This window comes from Humulus lupulus, chromosome 7, assembly GCF_963169125.1.
Source record: "Humulus lupulus chromosome 7, drHumLupu1.1, whole genome shotgun sequence".
NCBI classification, from domain to species: domain Eukaryota; kingdom Viridiplantae; phylum Streptophyta; class Magnoliopsida; order Rosales; family Cannabaceae; genus Humulus; species Humulus lupulus.
Window position 1 is genome coordinate 185,330,335 of NC_084799.1, and position 19,392 is coordinate 185,349,726.

General features: G+C 32.6%; 1 protein-coding gene and 1 long non-coding RNA gene across 2 annotated transcripts; both read left to right on the top strand.

Annotated features, from left to right (window-relative positions):
* The first annotated feature begins 1,065 nt into the window (after positions 1-1,065).
* On the top strand, positions 1,066-2,152 carry LOC133790034 (uncharacterized). Its single transcript, XR_009873856.1, has 2 exons — positions 1,066-1,344; positions 1,801-2,152. It is a non-coding gene; the product is annotated as an uncharacterized LOC133790034 (long non-coding RNA).
* A 7,512-nt stretch (positions 2,153-9,664) lies between these two features.
* Positions 9,665-11,011, top strand: LOC133788925 (uncharacterized). The gene is made up of 2 exons (XM_062226590.1): positions 9,665-9,856; positions 10,294-11,011. Exons 1-2 carry the CDS (start codon positions 9,721-9,723, stop codon positions 10,686-10,688), a joined length of 531 nt encoding a protein of 176 aa, XP_062082574.1. The 5' UTR covers positions 9,665-9,720; the 3' UTR covers positions 10,689-11,011.
* Positions 11,012-19,392: the final 8,381 nt, after the last annotated feature.

Genomic DNA, 19,392 nt, shown 5'->3' on the forward strand with positions numbered 1-19,392 from the left:
CAAATGGTTGGTTGGCAGACTCTTATACCTCACTTTATCTAGGCCTGACATCACATTTACTGTCCACATTCTCAGCCAATTCAAGTCTTCTCCTCGAACTACTCACTTACAGGCAGTACACCATCTCCTCTGTTACCTTAAAGGTAAACCAGGCCAATGATTATTATATCCATTCTCCGCCTCTCTTCATCTTTGCACTTTCTCTTACTCGGATTGGGCTTCTTGCCCAATCAATAGAATATCAACTATGGGATTCTATGTTTTTCTGGGAGATTGCCTTATCTCCTGGCTTTCAAAGAAGCAACCCACCATCTCCAAAAGTTCAATTGAAGTGGATTATCGAGCTCTCGAAGCTACTACTAGTGAGCTCACTTGGCTCCAATATCTATTACAAGCCTTACAAATTGACATTTCGGCACCTGCTTTCATTTATTGTGATAACAGTTCTGCTATTCATATTGCCAACAATCCAACATTTCATGAGCGTACTAAGCACATTGAGATGGATTGCCACTTCATCAGAGGTAACATCTGCAACTCCACCATCAGATTAGTCTTTGTCAACAACCATTTACAACTCGCGAATGCCTTCATGAAACCACTTCCCTCTACTGCTCTTGATTCCCGCATTTCCAAGATGTGGGAGGCTATTGAGAATAAAGGCTCAGGTTTACTTATTTATTTTTTCTTCTCTGCTTTATATAGAGTTGTTAGTTGTTCTGTTAGTTTGATAGTTTGTTAGTTTATTAGTTTAGATATTAGTTAGATTAGGACCTTATTTTACTAATTGTTATAACAACCTCTGTTAATTTTCTTGGTCATTGTATTACACTACTAAAGCCTATATATAAGGGCCTTAGTCATCTTGTACAAAATTAATTTCATATATACAATTTTGGGAAAATTATAGAATACACCGTATAAACAAAAAAATATATGAAATATACGGTAGTTTACATTTATACGATTACTTATTTCATATTTACGGTAAATTATAATTTTTTATACAATGTATTTTTTAATATAATTTTAAACCAAATAAAAATTATATTTAAAAGGAAAGTTCAGAATTCTTTCTCACCTTCTCTATGATATCACATTCTCAATTCTCTCTCTTACTTTACTCTCTCAATCTCTTCATCTTCCCCATTTCTCAATCAATTTTCTCCATATTTCTAACCTTTTGTAATCATCTATGGTGCTATGTTTGTAACTTTGAGCTCATTTATTTGACTTTTCCTGCTGCGAAGGGGACCTGAGGCAAGCCTAAGGAGGAGGACATTGATGGCTCCATAGTGTCTAAGGAGAAATAATTAAAACGAAAATTGTCTCTCTTTGTCTAAGGTAAAAATCTTTTTCAGTCATTTTCTTTGATCTTTCTCCTCTAAATCCTAGTTTTTATACCCACACCTATCAGCTATTTTATATATATATATATATAATGTTTCTTTTTTCTTTCTCCAGTTTGGTTGCCTTGAAAATGTAGAAAAATGAGGAATGGGTTTGAAATTTCTGTGATTGTTATCAAAAATTGGAATGTTGGAATTTCCAATGGCTCATTTGATTGGAACAGTCCAAGAGATTACTAGGTTCTATAATACTAAAAAAATTGTGAGATTTAAAAAAAAGATGACAAGGAATGATAACTGGTTCAAAATTGTTTTTTTTTTTTAATTATGAATTACAACCTTGGCTGGAAAAAGTTTGGAGTTTTACTGCATAAAGAGGAATTTGTTTTGAACTTGTTGAAGTGTTGTTGGTTATCAATAACCCTTTATTTTACACTATTTTGCTCAACAGGTGGGGGTTGGAAATGGGTCAAATTATGTCTCCAAAAGTGTTGAGGATGAAGGTTTGTGTAGTAGTAGTAGTGGTAGTAGCAAACATAATACTATGAATTATGTTGTCTGTAAAAGCATGTTACAAACCTATGTATTATGTTGTCTGTAAAAGCATGTTACATGTTTGTAACATATAAATTCATAGTTGTCGTTGTCTGTAAAAGCTTGTTACAGGTTCGTAACATGTAAATTCATCGTTGCTGTAAAAGCTTGTTACAGGTTTGTAACACGTAAGTTCTCTATCATGTTTTTTTTTGTTTAAGTTGCAAGATAATGGTTTTGTTCTATACATACTAGGTTATATTTGTTTAGATGTTGTTAACTTGTGTTATGTTTTTATAAATATATGTTACATGGTTTTTAATGTCCTGGTCTGATTTTAAATTACTTATATATTAATAAATATTTACAATAAAATGGAGAAATTATGAGAAAGATGATTATAATAGTGTAACATTTTTTTTTATAAAAAGATTTCCTGTTTTACAATTTGTCTATGATTCTGTGGAAATCTATGACAAAATATATGATTTTGATAGATTGTTTTAGTGAGTTTCGAAAGTTCTATAAACTAATTATCTACTCTAGATGCAAGATATACCGAGAACAAAATAGAAGAACAAGATAACTTACCACAAAATAGATGTTTTAATTTTGTCGTGAAGTTGTTTTTGTAGACACATCATTTTGGAAATTTCGCAATAGGTTGTAGTAGAAAAATTCTGATTTTGCCCAGACTTCACAAATTTGTAAGCTCTTGAATTAGTTTTTTTTATTTTTTTATGTTTTTTCAGATGCTTTTGTAGATTTTTGTAACAAGGAGGAAAACAACATGTTACAAGAATGGGCAAAGTTGTAATAGGTTAGATTTGTGGGTTAGGGGTTACCGTATACATGATATTGGGTTTTGGGCTTGTGGGCTTCAGATTTACTGTATATTTGTAAGGAAATTAAAATCCCGTAAATTTCAAAATTATTTTGTTATTTACCGTAAATATGAAAATTTCCCTACAATTTTCTTTCTTTTCTCCAAAGCCTCTAGCTTTTGTTCATTCCGCAACAACAATAATCCGGTCATAATGGTGACCGTTACAAACATCAGCCAATAAATTGCATACAATAATCACGGCGATTACAAATCTAATGAAACGTCTATATTAAATTATTAATTGTGTTTGAGTGCTTGATTGTTACTTGTGTGTTAATGCTTTCTTTTGATATCGCGAGCTTCTTTCAGATTGGTGAATTAGTTCTTGCGCGGGAAGGTAAATTTACCCTATAACATGTATATAAATATATATTCTTAAGAGTATATAGTAAATTCTTTCAAAAAAAATAAAATAAAATAAACACTATATAGCAAAATAAATTTTCTGAAAAAACTGATAATAGTTATATATGGCTTGGAATTGCTGTTCTTATCTTCCTCTTTTTTTTGTTTCAATTATTTTGGACCAAATTAATGCACGCCTCAAATTCAGGGGAGCTTTCGAAATCTGGTTTTATGTCCATTGTAAATCATACTAAGTCTTAGGTCTCCGTCTTGCGAAGGGAAGGAGAGCATCTTCCACAACTTGTAAACGATATAAATACATTTATATATACATATATATAATATTTATATATATATATATATCAATATAAGACAACCAAGCTTATCATCCAATTTTTCTTGGTCGTGGTCCTTTTTATGGACAAAGTTGTTTCAGAGAAGGATAACAATTACCTACCACTCTGAACTGGAGTAAATGTTCTGAAACCAATAATTAAGTTGATCTTAATAACAAGCATATACAAGAATTAATAAATTTAAATCAATAATTTACTCCTCAATATCCACGCGTGTAAAATACTGCTTAGTCAACATAATTGTATAATTACATACTTAGATAGGGCGGGTGGGGTGGCACTATTTGTAGTTTTTAAAAAAACTAACAATAACAACGGAGTAAATGTGCTCAACCAACAAAATCTATAAATATATTTTGTAAAACTAATATAAAATAAGAATAGGACCATAACATATTAACATTTGATGTTCACGTTCAGTGAATCTTTTTCTCGGTACCAGAAGGATTTTGTTATCATTAAAAAAACAAAAAGTATTTTTATTATAGAAAAATTTGCTTTAAAAATACTCAATGTTTACTTGATGGATCATTTAAATACTAACTTTTTTTACAGAAAAAGTATTTAAAATTGTTAAATTATAACATTTAAATACTAAATTTTTTTACGGTAAAAATATCCAAAATTTTTAAAACGTTACACTTTTACTACAAAAATATTAATAAAAATATATTTAAAAAATAGAAATGACAATGGTGTAGATCAATTTTGGGTGCTCTTATATAACAATATACAAAAATAGCCTAAAATTAACTTTAAAATTAAAAAAATAATTTATAAAAAAATATATTTTTGATTGAAAATAGTTAAAGGAGAAATCAATAACTAAAAAATTATTAAAAAACGTTAATATAACAAAAAAAAGTTATTTATTTGCTATTTTCATAAATAAAACTATTCTTAAATTTTAGAATTAATTTAGGATATTTTTTTATATTTTTAAATATATAATTTTAATAATTTTTTATAACTTCAAATACATTTATGTAATAGTTTTTTTAAGGGTTTATATTTTTTTGGACCCTGTATTTTTTCTGATTATCTGTTTGGATCCCGTGTTTTAAAAAATTCATTTTTGGATCCTATGTTTTTCAAAATGATTCAAATAGACTCATAAATTCAATTTTGATAAAGAAAAAATTGAATATAACAACATAGATTTTAAGCAGAATGATTTTTTTTGTTCTAAATTGTTAGATGGGTGAATTATTTGCGATTTCAATTGAGAAAACTTTGATAAAAATCGGGTTTAGGGTTCTATTTGAACCATTTTACAAAACATAGGGTCCAAAAAGTAATTATCAAAACACAAGGTCCAAATAGGTAATGGGATAAAACACAGGGTCCAAAAAAATATAAACTATTTTTTTAATTGTTTGGGTTGTAAAAGTGCAATGTTTTAGCAGCTTTTGATATTTTTGGCGCAAAAAAAAAAAGTTTAAGTATTTAAATGATACATTTTAGCAATTTTGGGTACATTTCTTGTAAAAAAAAAGCTTGGTATTTAAATACTATATTCTGTAATATTAAGTATTTTTGCCGCAAATATCCATTTAGTATGTACACACTTTCTCTATATTAACAACTCACAAACTATTATATTCTAAAATGTATTATAAGATGGTTGGACTAGCAAGTGTTACTATTAAATATCATAATTTTAAGAGAAAATTACATAAAATACTAATTTTCGCTAAAAAATTATGTTTTTATGGTTAAACTTTTTTTTTTTAATTTTACGGTTTTAAGGAAATTTTTATATATTTACAATTTTGTCTCTTTTTTGTGTTGTTTTCACATTGTTTTTAGATTTTTTTTGTTGATATTTAGTTGGTCCAATGAGTTGTTTCAAGTTGTTTTTCTTAAAAATCGTATTTTCGTAATTATGAAATTTTGAAAATTTAAGTGTGTATTTTTTAATAAAAAATAGGGACCGTAAAAAGTTAAAAAAAAAAACGTGTATTTAAGAAAAAATCTCTAATTTTAATTATACAATTTCTTACCATATATGTATATTATAATTCTTAAACTTAACCATCGATCCTCTCCTCTTTATAATTAAAATATACTTAAGACTATATTTATAATACATGTAAACAATAACAACTTATTTCTTAATTCATAATAATTAAATTACAAAACATATGAATTTTGGATATAGGAATGGCAATAGTACAGATCGATTATGGTTTTTCAATTACCATCCTCATCATTATAGGTTGGTTCTATAGCCATACTCGCCCTATTAATTGTCAAAGAAGGTGTAGGTATTAACTAACAAATAATAGAAAATAAACACGATTCTGTGTACCCATTGTTAATGACAAAATGAAAAGAAAAAAAATCTCACTTAAATAAAATAATCATCAACTTCATTTTATAATTTTGATAATTTTTTTTAAATAATATCCAAAACAATACCAAACTTAAATCTAACAACATCAAAATATTATATATTAAAAAACATTAACTGGAAATTATATATTCAAAATTAATTAAGTAAAAATATAGTAAAACATCAAATAGTTGTTTTATAGTTTCTATTAATATTTCTAAAAATATATATTATATTTTTAATAATATATAAATACAATAAAATTATATATATAATATAAAAATTAAATAAATAAAGTATTTCATATATATTTTGGGGTGAGTATGGACAAGATAATACTGTACTTGCACCATACTCTTATATATATACATATATATATTAGATACAAACAACAACGCGTAATATGTATATTTTTTTAGTTGTATTTATATAATTTATTAATTATTTTTATTAAATTTATATTAATGTCATAATTTTTTTAAATAAATATCATATTTTAATTAAATAATTTATTTATTTTTGTTTAAGTTTATGTTTGTTCTAGTTTTTGAATTTGGGAATGACAATTATATATTATATGTTTAATGTAATATTAAATATTATACATGTATTTTAAATTTAAGTTTCTTGCTATTTTTAAAAAAAAAAATCAATTTGTTACTAATTGACAGTAGATTATATTATATATTTAATATGATATTATTCTAATAAGTGAGTTTAAGTTTAATTAAATTTTATTTAAGTTATAAAATAATTATCATTGTAAAATATCTAAAAAATATCATATTTTAATTTGTTTAATTATTTATTATTTAAAAAAAATTATCATTGTAAAATATCTCAAAAGTATCTTATTTTGATTTTTTAATTATTTATTTTATTTTATTTAAGTTTCAGTATTCACAAACTACCGTTAAATATAATAATATTTTGTTAAATATAAGAATATTATATTAAAGTTAACATTAAAAAAAATAAAAAACAGTTAAAACCAAGAATTTCTGTTATCACACTTATTATATAGAAGATATATATATATATACTAGGTAGAAGCAACGTGCAATGCACATTTGCTTAATTTTAAAGTTGTAAACATTGTCTATAATTTTAATAAAAGCTCGTTAACTATTTTTTTAATAAAAATATATATAATAAAATAAAGTATAGTTCTGTTGACCGCGTTTTTGGCCAACGACGTGAGTACGTCAAAAACGATGAAACCTTCAAGAGAAATAAAACGACACAGACGGTTTTGAATAGAAAGTAAAAAACACACACAATTTTTATAGTGGTTCAGCCCCAATATGTTGGTAATAGCCTAATCCACTTAGAGTTGTGATTATAGATCTGTACTCAAGATCATGAGCCAACTGGGTTTCTTCAGTATAGATTACAAGAATACAATAATTCTTTTAGATACAAACACTTTCTCTCTCTAGAAAATTCAGACCTCCAATCTCCAAAAGTCTAAAAAGAAGCCCCCTTTCTAATCCCATAAGCCATATATTTATAGGCTTAGGATCATACATCTGTTCTCCCCTAGAATCCGGATATTTTATTATATTTATTACATTTAAAGTACAAAAATATTCAAAATGTAACAGAACACCAAATTTGTGGGAAGAATGAGAGATTCTCGCGTATGCCAAGACCGATTCTTGTTGAAGCCGTTTCTGGGAATTTTGACGTAGTCTGCTCTACCTAGTTGATGAATATCACCTTCTGGTCGGCCATATCTCTGCTGGGAAGATATCTCTGTCGGACGTGCACTTGCTGGTAGGACATGCACATGCTGGTCGGACATGTGCATGACCGATCGGCCAATGTCACTCCTGGGCAGTAACGTCACTCCTGGGCAGCAATGTCACTCCTGGGTAGTAACGTCACTCCTGGGCAGTAATGTCACTCCTGGGCAGTAATGTCACTCCTGAGCAGCAATGTCATTACTGGGCAGCAAATTCGTGACTGGTCGGACAAGGTCATGCCTGGTCGGTCATGACACTTCTCAAGCCAGTCAAAATTTTATCACAATTCTGAGGAGCCAAAATATTTATTGACTATTAATGTGTCTTTTACTAACCATGCACTGCCACTTGTCATCTCTATTGCCACGTCATCGATCTCCAATTTTTGGGATAACAAGTTCTATAGTATATATAAATATTTATATCATTAATCTCTACATATATGACATCTAAACACAACGTTGACATAAATATATATTTACATTACCAGATGACATATATATAAAATACAATATTATTTAAAAAGAAATTAATAATAGAAATAAAATAAGAATAGAAAAAATCATAGTGTAGACAGTAGTATATATGTATAAATTATTTTCAGTTTCTAATATATCTCGCAATGTCCTTTGATGAATTTTATAGAAAAAAAAGAGCTCCAATTACTTGATAAAAAAACAAACTATCACACAAATTTATAAGATAAAAAAATGATACGTATGTCTTTATTATTTTTAAATAAATATGATTTAATTATTTAAATTATCATAAAATATCTTAAAAACATCATATTTTAATTAATTTATTTATTTTTGATTAAGTTTATGTTTGTTTTAGCTTTTGAATTTAGCAGTGACAACAAAAGATTATATATTAAAAATTTAATATGATATTAAGTTTAATTAAATTTTATTTAAGTTACAAAATATATGGTTTTATTATTTTTAAATAATTATCATTATAAAATATCTTAAAATTATTTATTTATTTAAGTTTAAGTTATATTTACAATTTATTATTAAATATAAAAATATTATATTAAATATAATAATATTCGGTTAAAATCAACGAAAAAAAATTAAAAAATCCTTAAAATTAAAATTAAGAATTTCCCTTATTTATATATGCAGGGCAGGTATATCCTGCTTTGGTCTCGGTATGAACAGTTTTTCCTCATCCCATTCAGATCAATTAACACAAGTACCTGTAACAATGAGTTGTATCGCAATCTCGACACCTTCTCCAACATTATTATAAATTTTGCTCCATTAGACACTACCGACAGTTAATTCTACATATCTAAAACCAAATACATAAAATAAATAATCAACCAACCGTATAAAAATTAACTTAAATACATTATGATATTTGTCTCCTTTGACCAAATCCAAAGACATTCGAGCATTGCCTTATGTCTTCAGATATTTAAAGCACATGCTGGCTAAGAAATTGCTCTCCTACACCTGGTATATAGGTCGTGTCCGACCAACATTAGTGATTCCGAACATATATATACTTCGACTGTTTACAATTATGTAGCTCGTGTTAATAGATTCCACAGGAATGAAAATTTTGAATTGGGAAATCCTTGATTAAAAATTGATCATTCAATTTTGTCTTTATTTTCATTACATTCTAAACCCTTTGTTTTTTACTACTACTTCAATAAGGACAAGTAAATATTGTACTCGGTTTTGTCCTAAGGTCAAGCTCTTATAGGGATTTGTATGTTTTGTTCTCACGTAGTGTTTTGTACTCAATCATAACAGATGTTTGCTAGTTTAGTAGTGTGTGAGTTATATTCGTTACTGCTCAAGGAAAGATTACTGATTAAGCCTGTGAGAGACAATAATTACAAAATGGCCTATCATTTCTCAATATATCAGTACTCATATATGAATACTATAGTAGTATTAAGAACTATAATAGCTCTTCTCCCACATTTATGGCAGTTACACATATCTTGCTGGAAACTCTGACAAAAGTTACTGTAGCACTTCAATAAACACCAACTACTCTGCTCAGCAATATTGTGGCCTTTCATTTAATGTTGCTCTATTACCTACCTACCTGATACTATTAATTTTCTTTATAAGCTTCAATCCATGTCTTCCATGTCATCTCAAATAGTTCCTTAGCCTCTACACTTTGCTTACTGCTTGTTTAAACAATGGCACTTCCTCAGTCAATCTCAGTGCTTTTTCTTGTTCTTGTTCTAGCCAGGATTGAGATTTCTACATGCCAAGTCTTCAAGGCCAAGGTCTCTTGCCTAGATTGCACTCCCAATCCCAAAACTGATCTCTCAGGTTTGTGCTCTCCAATTAACCTCTCCTCTCTCTCTCTCTCTCTCTCTCTCTCTCTCTCTTCACGTATATATATTTATATTTGTAAGTATAAACATGTTCTTTACCGTTACTTCTTGTGATACATGGTCACAGATGCAACCTAATCATGACTTCTATTTTTGTTACTATTTTTTAAAAACTGAGTTTTGTTCTAGGCATAAGCGCAAACAGCTTAAAGACAGAACATATTGACTATTTTGTTTTATATTATTTTTTTTCCCAAGCTTCATTGCAAACATCTTAGAGACAATATATATGGACTTTTCTTTACAATCATATCATATTTTCTTGACGGTGAGTAGGGTTGAGGATTAATTACAAACATCTCAAGGACACAAGAAGTTGATATATTTTCCTCTTTTCTTTTTCATATATTAATTATACGTGTCATTTCTCAGGTATTAAAGTTCTAGTGAAGTGTGACAAGGTGAAAAAGATGGCTATGGCTACTACAGAAAATGATGGGTCTTTTGAGGCAGAGGTTCCCACAGACAACAAAACACCCCAAAGACCTTTGAATTGCCTAGCCAAGCTTCTTGGTGGCCCAAACCAGCTCTATGCTTCATCCAAAACCATGGTATCTCAGATTGTCCAGACCCATTCCAACTCTTTCACCATTTCAACTCCACTTTCATTTTATAACTCTTGCCCTTCAACCATAGCTCATGCTAAATGTGAAGCCAATAAGAAGTGGGATTCTTCCAAGACTATTGATCTGCCATTGCCACCACAGTGGGGCTTGGCTCCATCTAGCTACTATATCCCTTTCTTCCCTATTATAGGAATCCCATGATTGTATACATCCATATAAATATATAGCATGTAGTATCTAAAGTCTCTCAACTAATATGTGAGTAGTGTGTGAAGAATATATATATTTATATATGCCGGTAAAACTGCTTTCTTTTCTTCTCTCTTTCTCCTTTTTTGTTTTATATATAGTTTTTTGTTCTTTGTTGTTTTCGTCATGTTTATTAAAATAGCAGCTTGAGTGTGAAAGGAGTGGATGTATGAAAGGGTATGATGATCTTTAGTCTAAAGTGTCCTTATAGTAGAGAGATTATGTTGTTATGTCATATGAAGAATGAAATGATGTGTAGTGTTTGATTTTGTATAGATTACCTTTCTCTGTCTTTCGCACTTTTTTTTTTCTTTCTCATTTTGTTTTCTAAGGTGACTCCAATGATAATTATGAATGATTTTTAAAATAGTAAAGATATTTTAGTGGACTGCAGGTTAAGGAAAAAGGAAGATATATATATATATATATATATAATTAAGCAAATGTTGTTTTTCTGGAGGTAAGTCCGCTGATAACGATGTTGTACTCCATTTTTTAAAATATCTCTCCAAAACACACATTTTTATATTTTACTTCTAATTTTTATATTACACCATACATCAATTTTTCTCTATCATTTAAATACTATATTTTTAAATATTTTCTATTAATTTGAAATTTTTTCTTTTACTATCAATAATATCATAATATCTTTTAATATTTATAAAATCTACTCATATATCATATCACATAATTATATTATAATACTACCCATAAAAAAATAACAATAAAAATTTATTAAAAAATGAAATAATAATATTATACAATATAAATAAAACTCATTTACTAAGTATATAACTATATATATAAATATATAAAAAGAGAAAAAAAAAAGAGGAGCATATATATATTTGTGTGTGATTTTTATATATTTGTGAATAATGTAAGAAAAAATATGAAAAATTAATATTATATGTTTATATAGATAAATAGTGTGTTATAAATATAGCTATGTACTATAGATGAAGATGATTTTTTTAAAAAAAATAAAGCATCAATTAGAGACTTATTTTAGTACATTTTGGTATAATTTTACCTATTTAGCTGTTTACACTCATGGGAGTGCTCTAAGTGATACATAGTAAACTAGCTAAAACAACTAGAGGAGAAAATTGGTCAAATTAATAGTACATGGATTCATAGCAATAAAAGGGAATACTTTTGAAAAAACTTAGAGAAGCCATCTAAAATATTTAGAGCACTCACTCTAATTTTTCTCGTCTATCCTTCAAAAATACATTATCTAAGTCCTTTTATTTTTAATTTTATTTTACATCACCCCATTTTAATTTTTCTATATTTTTCTTTACATCATTTAAATATTATATTTTTAAATACAATTTATTCATTTAAATAAAAAAATACTAAATATTAATTAAAAAACTTTAAAGGAGAAAAAAAGTAAGAATAATAAAATATTAATTATTTTTTTTTGAATGAGCTTTATTCCCTTATCTTGATGTAGAGAATGAATAATAAATTTTAGAAAATCTTTAAAACCAAGAATTAGTTGGTAGATGGTATTGTTAACTTGTTTTTTCATATATTTGAAGAATTCTTTATTATTATGCATCTAATGAGAATACTCTAAGAGTATTCACACTAGCTTCTCTACTTTATTCTTCAAAATACATCATCAAAATCTCATTTTATCTACATTACACCATACATCAACTTCTCTATATTTTTTTACATCATTAAAATATTACATTTTTTTTTATCAAGGAATGATATTATTTAAATAAAAAGTTGAAGTGGAAAATGAAAAAGAGGGAAAGGAAGAGAGAAATTATTAAAAAAAATCAGAGAAGCAAATAGTGTGTTATGAAGTAGATAGTAAGTATGGTATAATAGAGCAGTTGATGTAAGCTCTTTTTTGGCCAATTCTCTAAAAATATGAAGAATTCTTTGTTTTGATGCATTAATTTGATATCAGTGCTCTAACATCTAACTTTCGTCCATTTAGAGCATTCCTAATTGATGTTTTAAAATGACATTTTCTTCAAAATTTGAAGAATTAAGGACCAAAAATACTTCCATCAGATGCTTTAAATCCATTATTCATTTTACATCACCATTTCTCTACATGTAGAGCAAAGTTTGAAGTATCTTTAACTTTTTTTTTAATATTTTTATACACTATTTTGTATTTCTTTCTCCAAATTAATTACTATTTTATTATTTTAATCAATAAAAATATTTGAAGATATAATATTAAAATGATGTAAATGAAATATAAAAAAGTTGTTGTATGATATAATATAAAAGTTTGATGTAAAATAGAAAAAATAAAATTTTTGTAACGTATTTTGAAAGATAAAGTAGAAATTATCTTGGGAGTGCTTAATTTAGATTTTAAATACTTCAAACTTTCTAAACGTCAATTATTACAAATGATAATGAAGACTATTATGATAGAATTACAAAGTCTACAATAGGAATGAGAATGGTGCAATTAGATACCATGATTAACTATAAAACCATACAAGCCCTATTAATATTGGGGAAGGTGCGAATATTATTCAATAGATATGGAAAAAATACCATAGCTGCATGTACCCAATGGTAATAACAAAATGAAATTTTTTTTTAAAGTAAATGAATGAACTTTCTTTTACGATGCCACGAAATAAAACTGTTGAGGTCAGAATTTTGTTGTGGTATTCTTGAAATGTGATCTTTTGTCTTCGGTGACTTTGAATCTCTTCTCCGATTGAAATCTTGAATCTTCAAACTGTGCAAAACGTCAGGGTTGTATCTGACACATATTTCTGAAGCATTGAAATATGAAACACATCATGAACTCCTGATAATGATGGGGGCAGAGCCAATCTATAGGCTACTTGCCCGATCCTTTCTAGGATCTTGAAAGGTCCTCTGAACCTAGGGCTCAGCTTGTCTTTCTTTTCAAACCTTTTTATTCCTCGCAGTGGTGAAACTCGCAGAAATACACGGTCCCCTACCTGGAACTCCACGTCCCTACGCTTAGGGGCAGTGTAGCTTTTCTGTCTACTCTGTGAGGCGAGCATTCGAGAACGAATCTTCTCAATAGCCTCATTAGTCCTTTGAACCATCTTTAGACCTAAATACTTCCCTTCTCCCATCTCATCCCAATGAATGGATGACCTACACCTCCTTCCATACAACATCTCATATAGAGCTACTCCAATTGTTGATTGATAGTTGTTATTGTATGAAAACTCAATCAATGGAAGATACTTACTCAAAGACCCCTTGAAATTTAGAACGCAGGCTCTAAGCATGTCCTCCAATATCTGAATCGTCCTCTCAGACGACCTATCTATCTGAGGATGATAGGTTGTACTGAACTTCAACTGAGTCCCCATAGCCTCCTGCAAGCTACCCCAAAATTTGGAGGTAAAAATGGGATCCCAGTCCGATACTGGTCCAAAGTATAGTTTGTCCTCACTCGGAGAAAATCAACTGACTTTGTATATCTATCCACTATCACCCATACCAAGTCATGCTGCCCCATTGTCCTGGGCAAGCCTCCTACAAAGTTCATAGTAATATCTTCCCATTTCTACTCGGGAATACCTAAAGGCTGTAACAACCTCGCTGGCCGCTGGTGTTCAGTCTTCACCTGCTGACACGTTAGACACTTTGCCATATAGTCGACCATCTCCTTCTTCATACCAGGCCACCAACACAATGACCTCAGATCCTGATACATCTTCATGGTGCCTGAATGTAGTGAGTACGGTGTGGTATTAAATTCATCAAGGATCTCTCGTCTGATACCCATATCCATCGAAATACAAATATGATCTTTGTATCTCAACAAACCCGTCTCTGTAATGGAATAATCCTTAGCTACTCCAGCTAGGACATCTTGTCTAAGCTTCATCAACTATGAATCACTCATATGGACCTCCTCTATTCTGTCCAATTGAGTGGACTGCAAAGTAATATTGGCCAATCAACCCACTACCAACTCTATCTTTGCTCTAGTCATGTCTTCTGCCAACTTCTTCGATATCTGCATTGAACTAAACAACTATCTTGGGCCCTTCCAACTCAAAGGTCTGCCACTACATTGGCTTTCCCTGGATGATAATGAATCTTACAGTTATAATCCTTTACCAACTCTAGCCAACGTCTCTATCTCATGTTTAAGTCCTCCTGGGTGAAGAAATACTTCAAGCTCTTATGATCGGTGTATATCTCGCACTTTTCTCCATACAAATAGGGTCGCCATACTTTCAGTACAAATACCACTTCTACTACCTCCAAATCATGAGTAGGGTACCGCTGCTTATATTCCTTCAGTTGTCGCAATGCGTAGGCAATGACCTACCCAGTCTGTATTGATACACTTCCTAACCCCAGTCTTGATGAATCAAAGTACACCACAAACTTATCCCCATCTGAAGGAAGACTCAACATCGAAGCAGTAATCAACTATCTCTTCAACTTCTATAAATTATTCTCACATCTATCTGACCCCACGAATGTCAAGTTTTTTCGTGTCAACTCTGTCAATGGTGTAGCAATCTTTGAGAATCCTTCCACGAATAGTTGATAATACCCCACCAACCTAAGGAAACTCCTAACCTCCGAGGCGTTCCTTGGCCTCAACCAATCCCTAACTACTTCCACCTTGGCTGGATCTACCTTAATCCCACCTCCACTGACAATGTGACCAAGAAATGTCACCTACGGTGTCCAAAACTTGCACTTCTTAAACTTAGCATACAATTGGTGCTCCCTCATTCTTTGTAATAGCAATCGGAGAAGCTGCTCAAGCTCTGCTTCTGAACGAGAGTGAACCAGGATGTCGTCGATGATGACAATCACGAAATGATCCAAATAATCCTTGAATACCCTGTTCATCAGTTCCATAAATGATGCTGGGGCATTGGTCACCCTAAATGACATGACTAGAAACTCGTAATGCCCGTACCTTGTGCGAAAGGTTCTCTGCGGAATATTCTCATACTTGATCCTCAGCTGGTGATAACTAGATCGAAGATCAATCTTCGAGAATATTATCTTAACCTACAACTGATAAAACAAGTCGTCTATCCTCGATAAGGGGTACTTGTTCTTGATAGTCAGTTTGTTCAACTCCTTGTAATCTATACACATCTTCAAGGTCCTATCATTCTTCTTCACAAAAAAAACCGGAGCACCCCACGGTGAGAAGCTAAGTCTGATAAATCTCAGATCCAGTAATTCCCGTAGCTGTAGCTTCAACTCCTTTAACTTTGCCGGAGCCATTCTGTATGGCGCCCTCGACATTGGTTCTGTACCTAGCGCACCCTCAATGATGAACTCAATCTCCCGATGTGGTGGCAGTCCCGGTAATTCCTCAGGGAACACATCTAAGAACTCACACACCAATCTAGTCTCCTCTGGTCCCACTGGCATGACCCTAGTTGTGTTCACCACACTAGCTAGGAATCCTATACAAGCTCCTTGTAATAGGTCTCTAGTCCTCAATGCTATCATGAGGGGTCCATGCACAGTGCCAACAAAAACAAAGGGGACCTCACCCTTAGGCTCAAAAGTCACCATCTTCTTCTTGTAGTCTATAGTCACCCCATACTTGACTAACATACATTACCAAAATCATGTCAAAGTCTTCCATACCCAACTCAATCAAGTCCACTGATAATTCCCTGTTGCCCACCATCACTGACATTGACCTAACCAATCTCCTAGAAACTACCAGCTCCCCAAAAGAAAACAAAGTCACAAACCCCTAGGTATAATAATAACTGGGCCTACACAATCTATCAATCACTCTGCTAGAGACAAATGAATGTGTAGCACCAGAATCAATCAATACAGTATATGAAGTGTCAGCACTAGAAAGCTGACTTGTCACCACCGAGCAACTAGCCTTAGCCTCTACATGAGTCAGGGCGAACACTCAATTAGAAGTCAAGCTGTCCGCCTTCCTTGGTTTCTCTTTCTTCAAGTTCGGGCATTCTTTCTTGAGATGTCCAACCAACCCGCACAAATAGCATGCCTTCGCCCGAAATTCGCCCAGATGGGGCTTCCTACATCTGGCACACTCTAGAAAACTCCTCCAAGTCTCACTGATGCTCTGACAACTGCCCTGAACACCCCGGCCCCTCCTGTCAGGACTTGCAGTGGTCAAGGTGTCAGGGGTCTTCCTCTTCTAATCACTAGGGCCTCCGCCCCTACCAGATCCTACAAATTCAGGCACTACCCTCCGAACATCACGTCGTGTAACACTCTCCCTCCATATCTTATTCTCTGCCTCCTCAGTTGTGAAGGCTTTCTCAACCACCTGGGCATAAGTAGTCTTCCTAGGTATTGATGTAATTTGCACATCCCGGGCTATCTTAACATTCAACCCCCGAAAAAATCTGTCTTGCCTAGCTGCATATGTAGGCACTAGATCAGGTGCAAAATTTTCCATTCTGTCAAATTTCAGAGCATACTCAGTGACTGTCATACTACCCAACACCAAATCGGTAAACTCGTTCAACTTCGCAGCCCTAACGACATTATCGTAGTACTTTTGGATGAACAGATCTCTGAACTCATCCCAAATCATGGTAGAAACGAAACTCTGAATAGATAGATCGATGAGGTCCTAGCTCAGTTACCCCCTCTTGCAACTGACGCTAATGTTAGAAAAAGGCAAAGTGGGTCTCATAAGCCCCACAGGAATAACAGGTCCAAACCTAGTCATTCTGTCAAGACTGCCAATCTGAGCTCTGTACCTTCAGCGCGAAATCACTGAAATGCTCAACCCACTAGTCATCACTAGATCCATCATCCGCATATCAATTGGTCGATCAGAACTACAACCCCCAGTTCCGTGCCTTTTGCACAGATTCCCAGGAATGCCCACAACAACCCACCAGGGCGAGTTGGGACAAATTCATGGAGACAAAATTCCCCAGCGAATCCACCTGTGCCGCGATCAGAACCTCAGGCACAAAGAACTCAAGACATTGGGGTAGATTTGAGGTGGGTTAATTTAGTTCATCCTGATGGAAAGAGGATAGCCTCACCAATAAGGCATAAAATATCACCAGTTTGACAGCCTACACCACCGCGCCCACAAAGAGACACTCCAGCTCGTGGAAATAGTATGAGAAATCCTCCCCCGTTAGTAGAGACTTACATCCCATGGGCATGTGTTGATAATCTAGGTCCTTGATCTCAGTCGCGGGTTGTAAGTTTTGCAAATGGAAGTTACTGGATGGGGAGCCAGCGTGGAGGCAGGTCTGAGAGTGACCTAAGGAATCACCTTAGCTCAGCGCAAAGTCCTCGGTACGATCCACAGCTCAACCTCCACGATCATATGAATTCATAAAGGAGGTATCCAACTTACAATGATGATATGAGCTATACTCGACACGAGGGAGGTTCGTCTATCGTACACGACAATTGAAATGTCCCACCTAACAAAGTTCGAACTTGGAGGGACAACAACCCATCAAATGCGTACAATAGGATGGGATCTGGTGAACAACCCCCAACTAACCTAGAGACCAAAGACCCAACCCTCGGATGATTGGCCTTGATGGAAGAACAGATGAAGAAGCTCTTACCTAGAAAAAGGATTGATGATTGTGACTCTGATGAGGAGCTCGAACCTTTCCCTCCAAACATTGTAGCAGTTGCGTCTTCTATTGGCTTCAGGATGCCGAACATGCCATCATTTGATGGAAACTCAGATCCATCCGACTACATCGGGATGTTCAATACGTTGATGAAGGCCCACAATGTCGAATTAGACCTAAGGTGTATTCTGTTCCCAAGGACTTTGATCGGGCCTGCCAGAGAGTGGTTCAAGAAATACAAAAAACATTCGATAAGATTTTGGAAGAACGTGTCTTCTGAGTTTAAGAAAGTGTTCTAAGCTTCAAAGGCAGCTCGCGTAGAGACCGACTCATTGGACAACATAAAACAACAACCTGGTGAGTCCTTGAAGGAATATCTTAGCAGATTTTCCAACGTGGCAACATGAGCTAGAGACGCTGATGATAGCTCCAAGCTCACGGCGATGAGAACAGGAATCCTGGTGGAAGGCGATCTATGGCAAGAGCTCCAGTGAAAGGGAGTTAAAAGTGTAGATGAATTCTTGTCCCGAGCTTAGGAGTAGATAAACTTAGAAGAGGCACGATTTGTTGTCGTAGGAACCAGCCAGACCCTATTCAGCCCGCTGGAGTGGTGACAGGTGTTGCAACTATGGCTCAACCTATTACCCAGAATAACCAAGCGGGAAACAATAAGAGAAAGGGGAATGGTGAGGGCGACTAGAACGACACGAAGATAAACAAGTCCAGGGAAAAGTTCAAGCCTGTTTATGCCACCTACACTGACCTAACAGATACACGGGAACATATCTTCCTGGCAAACTCTAATCGCATTTTGTGGAAGAAACCAGAACCTTTAAGGCATTAGTGGGTGAAGAGAGATCCCTTAAAGTTTTACTGATATCATAATGACATCAGTCATAATACCGATGATTGCCGACAGCTGAAGGATGAGATGGACACTCTCATTCGGGCTGGCCTGTTAGTCCAGTACACTAAAAATTAAGTTGCTCTCAATCAGTCTACCCGACAGAATTCTCATCCATCTCTGGAAGCTCTGACAGGTCAGTCGAGGACTTAGACAGATAAGATAAATAAGAATCAAGTCGACC

Coding starts and splice junctions, on each gene's coding strand:
- LOC133788925 (XM_062226590.1), top strand. CDS start 9,721: ATGGCACTTCCTCAGTCAATCTCAGTGCTTTTTCTTGTTCTTGTTCTA. Junction 9,857..10,293: donor TCCCAAAACTGATCTCTCAG/GTTTGTGCTCTC, acceptor GTCATTTCTCAG/GTATTAAAGTTCTAGTGAAG.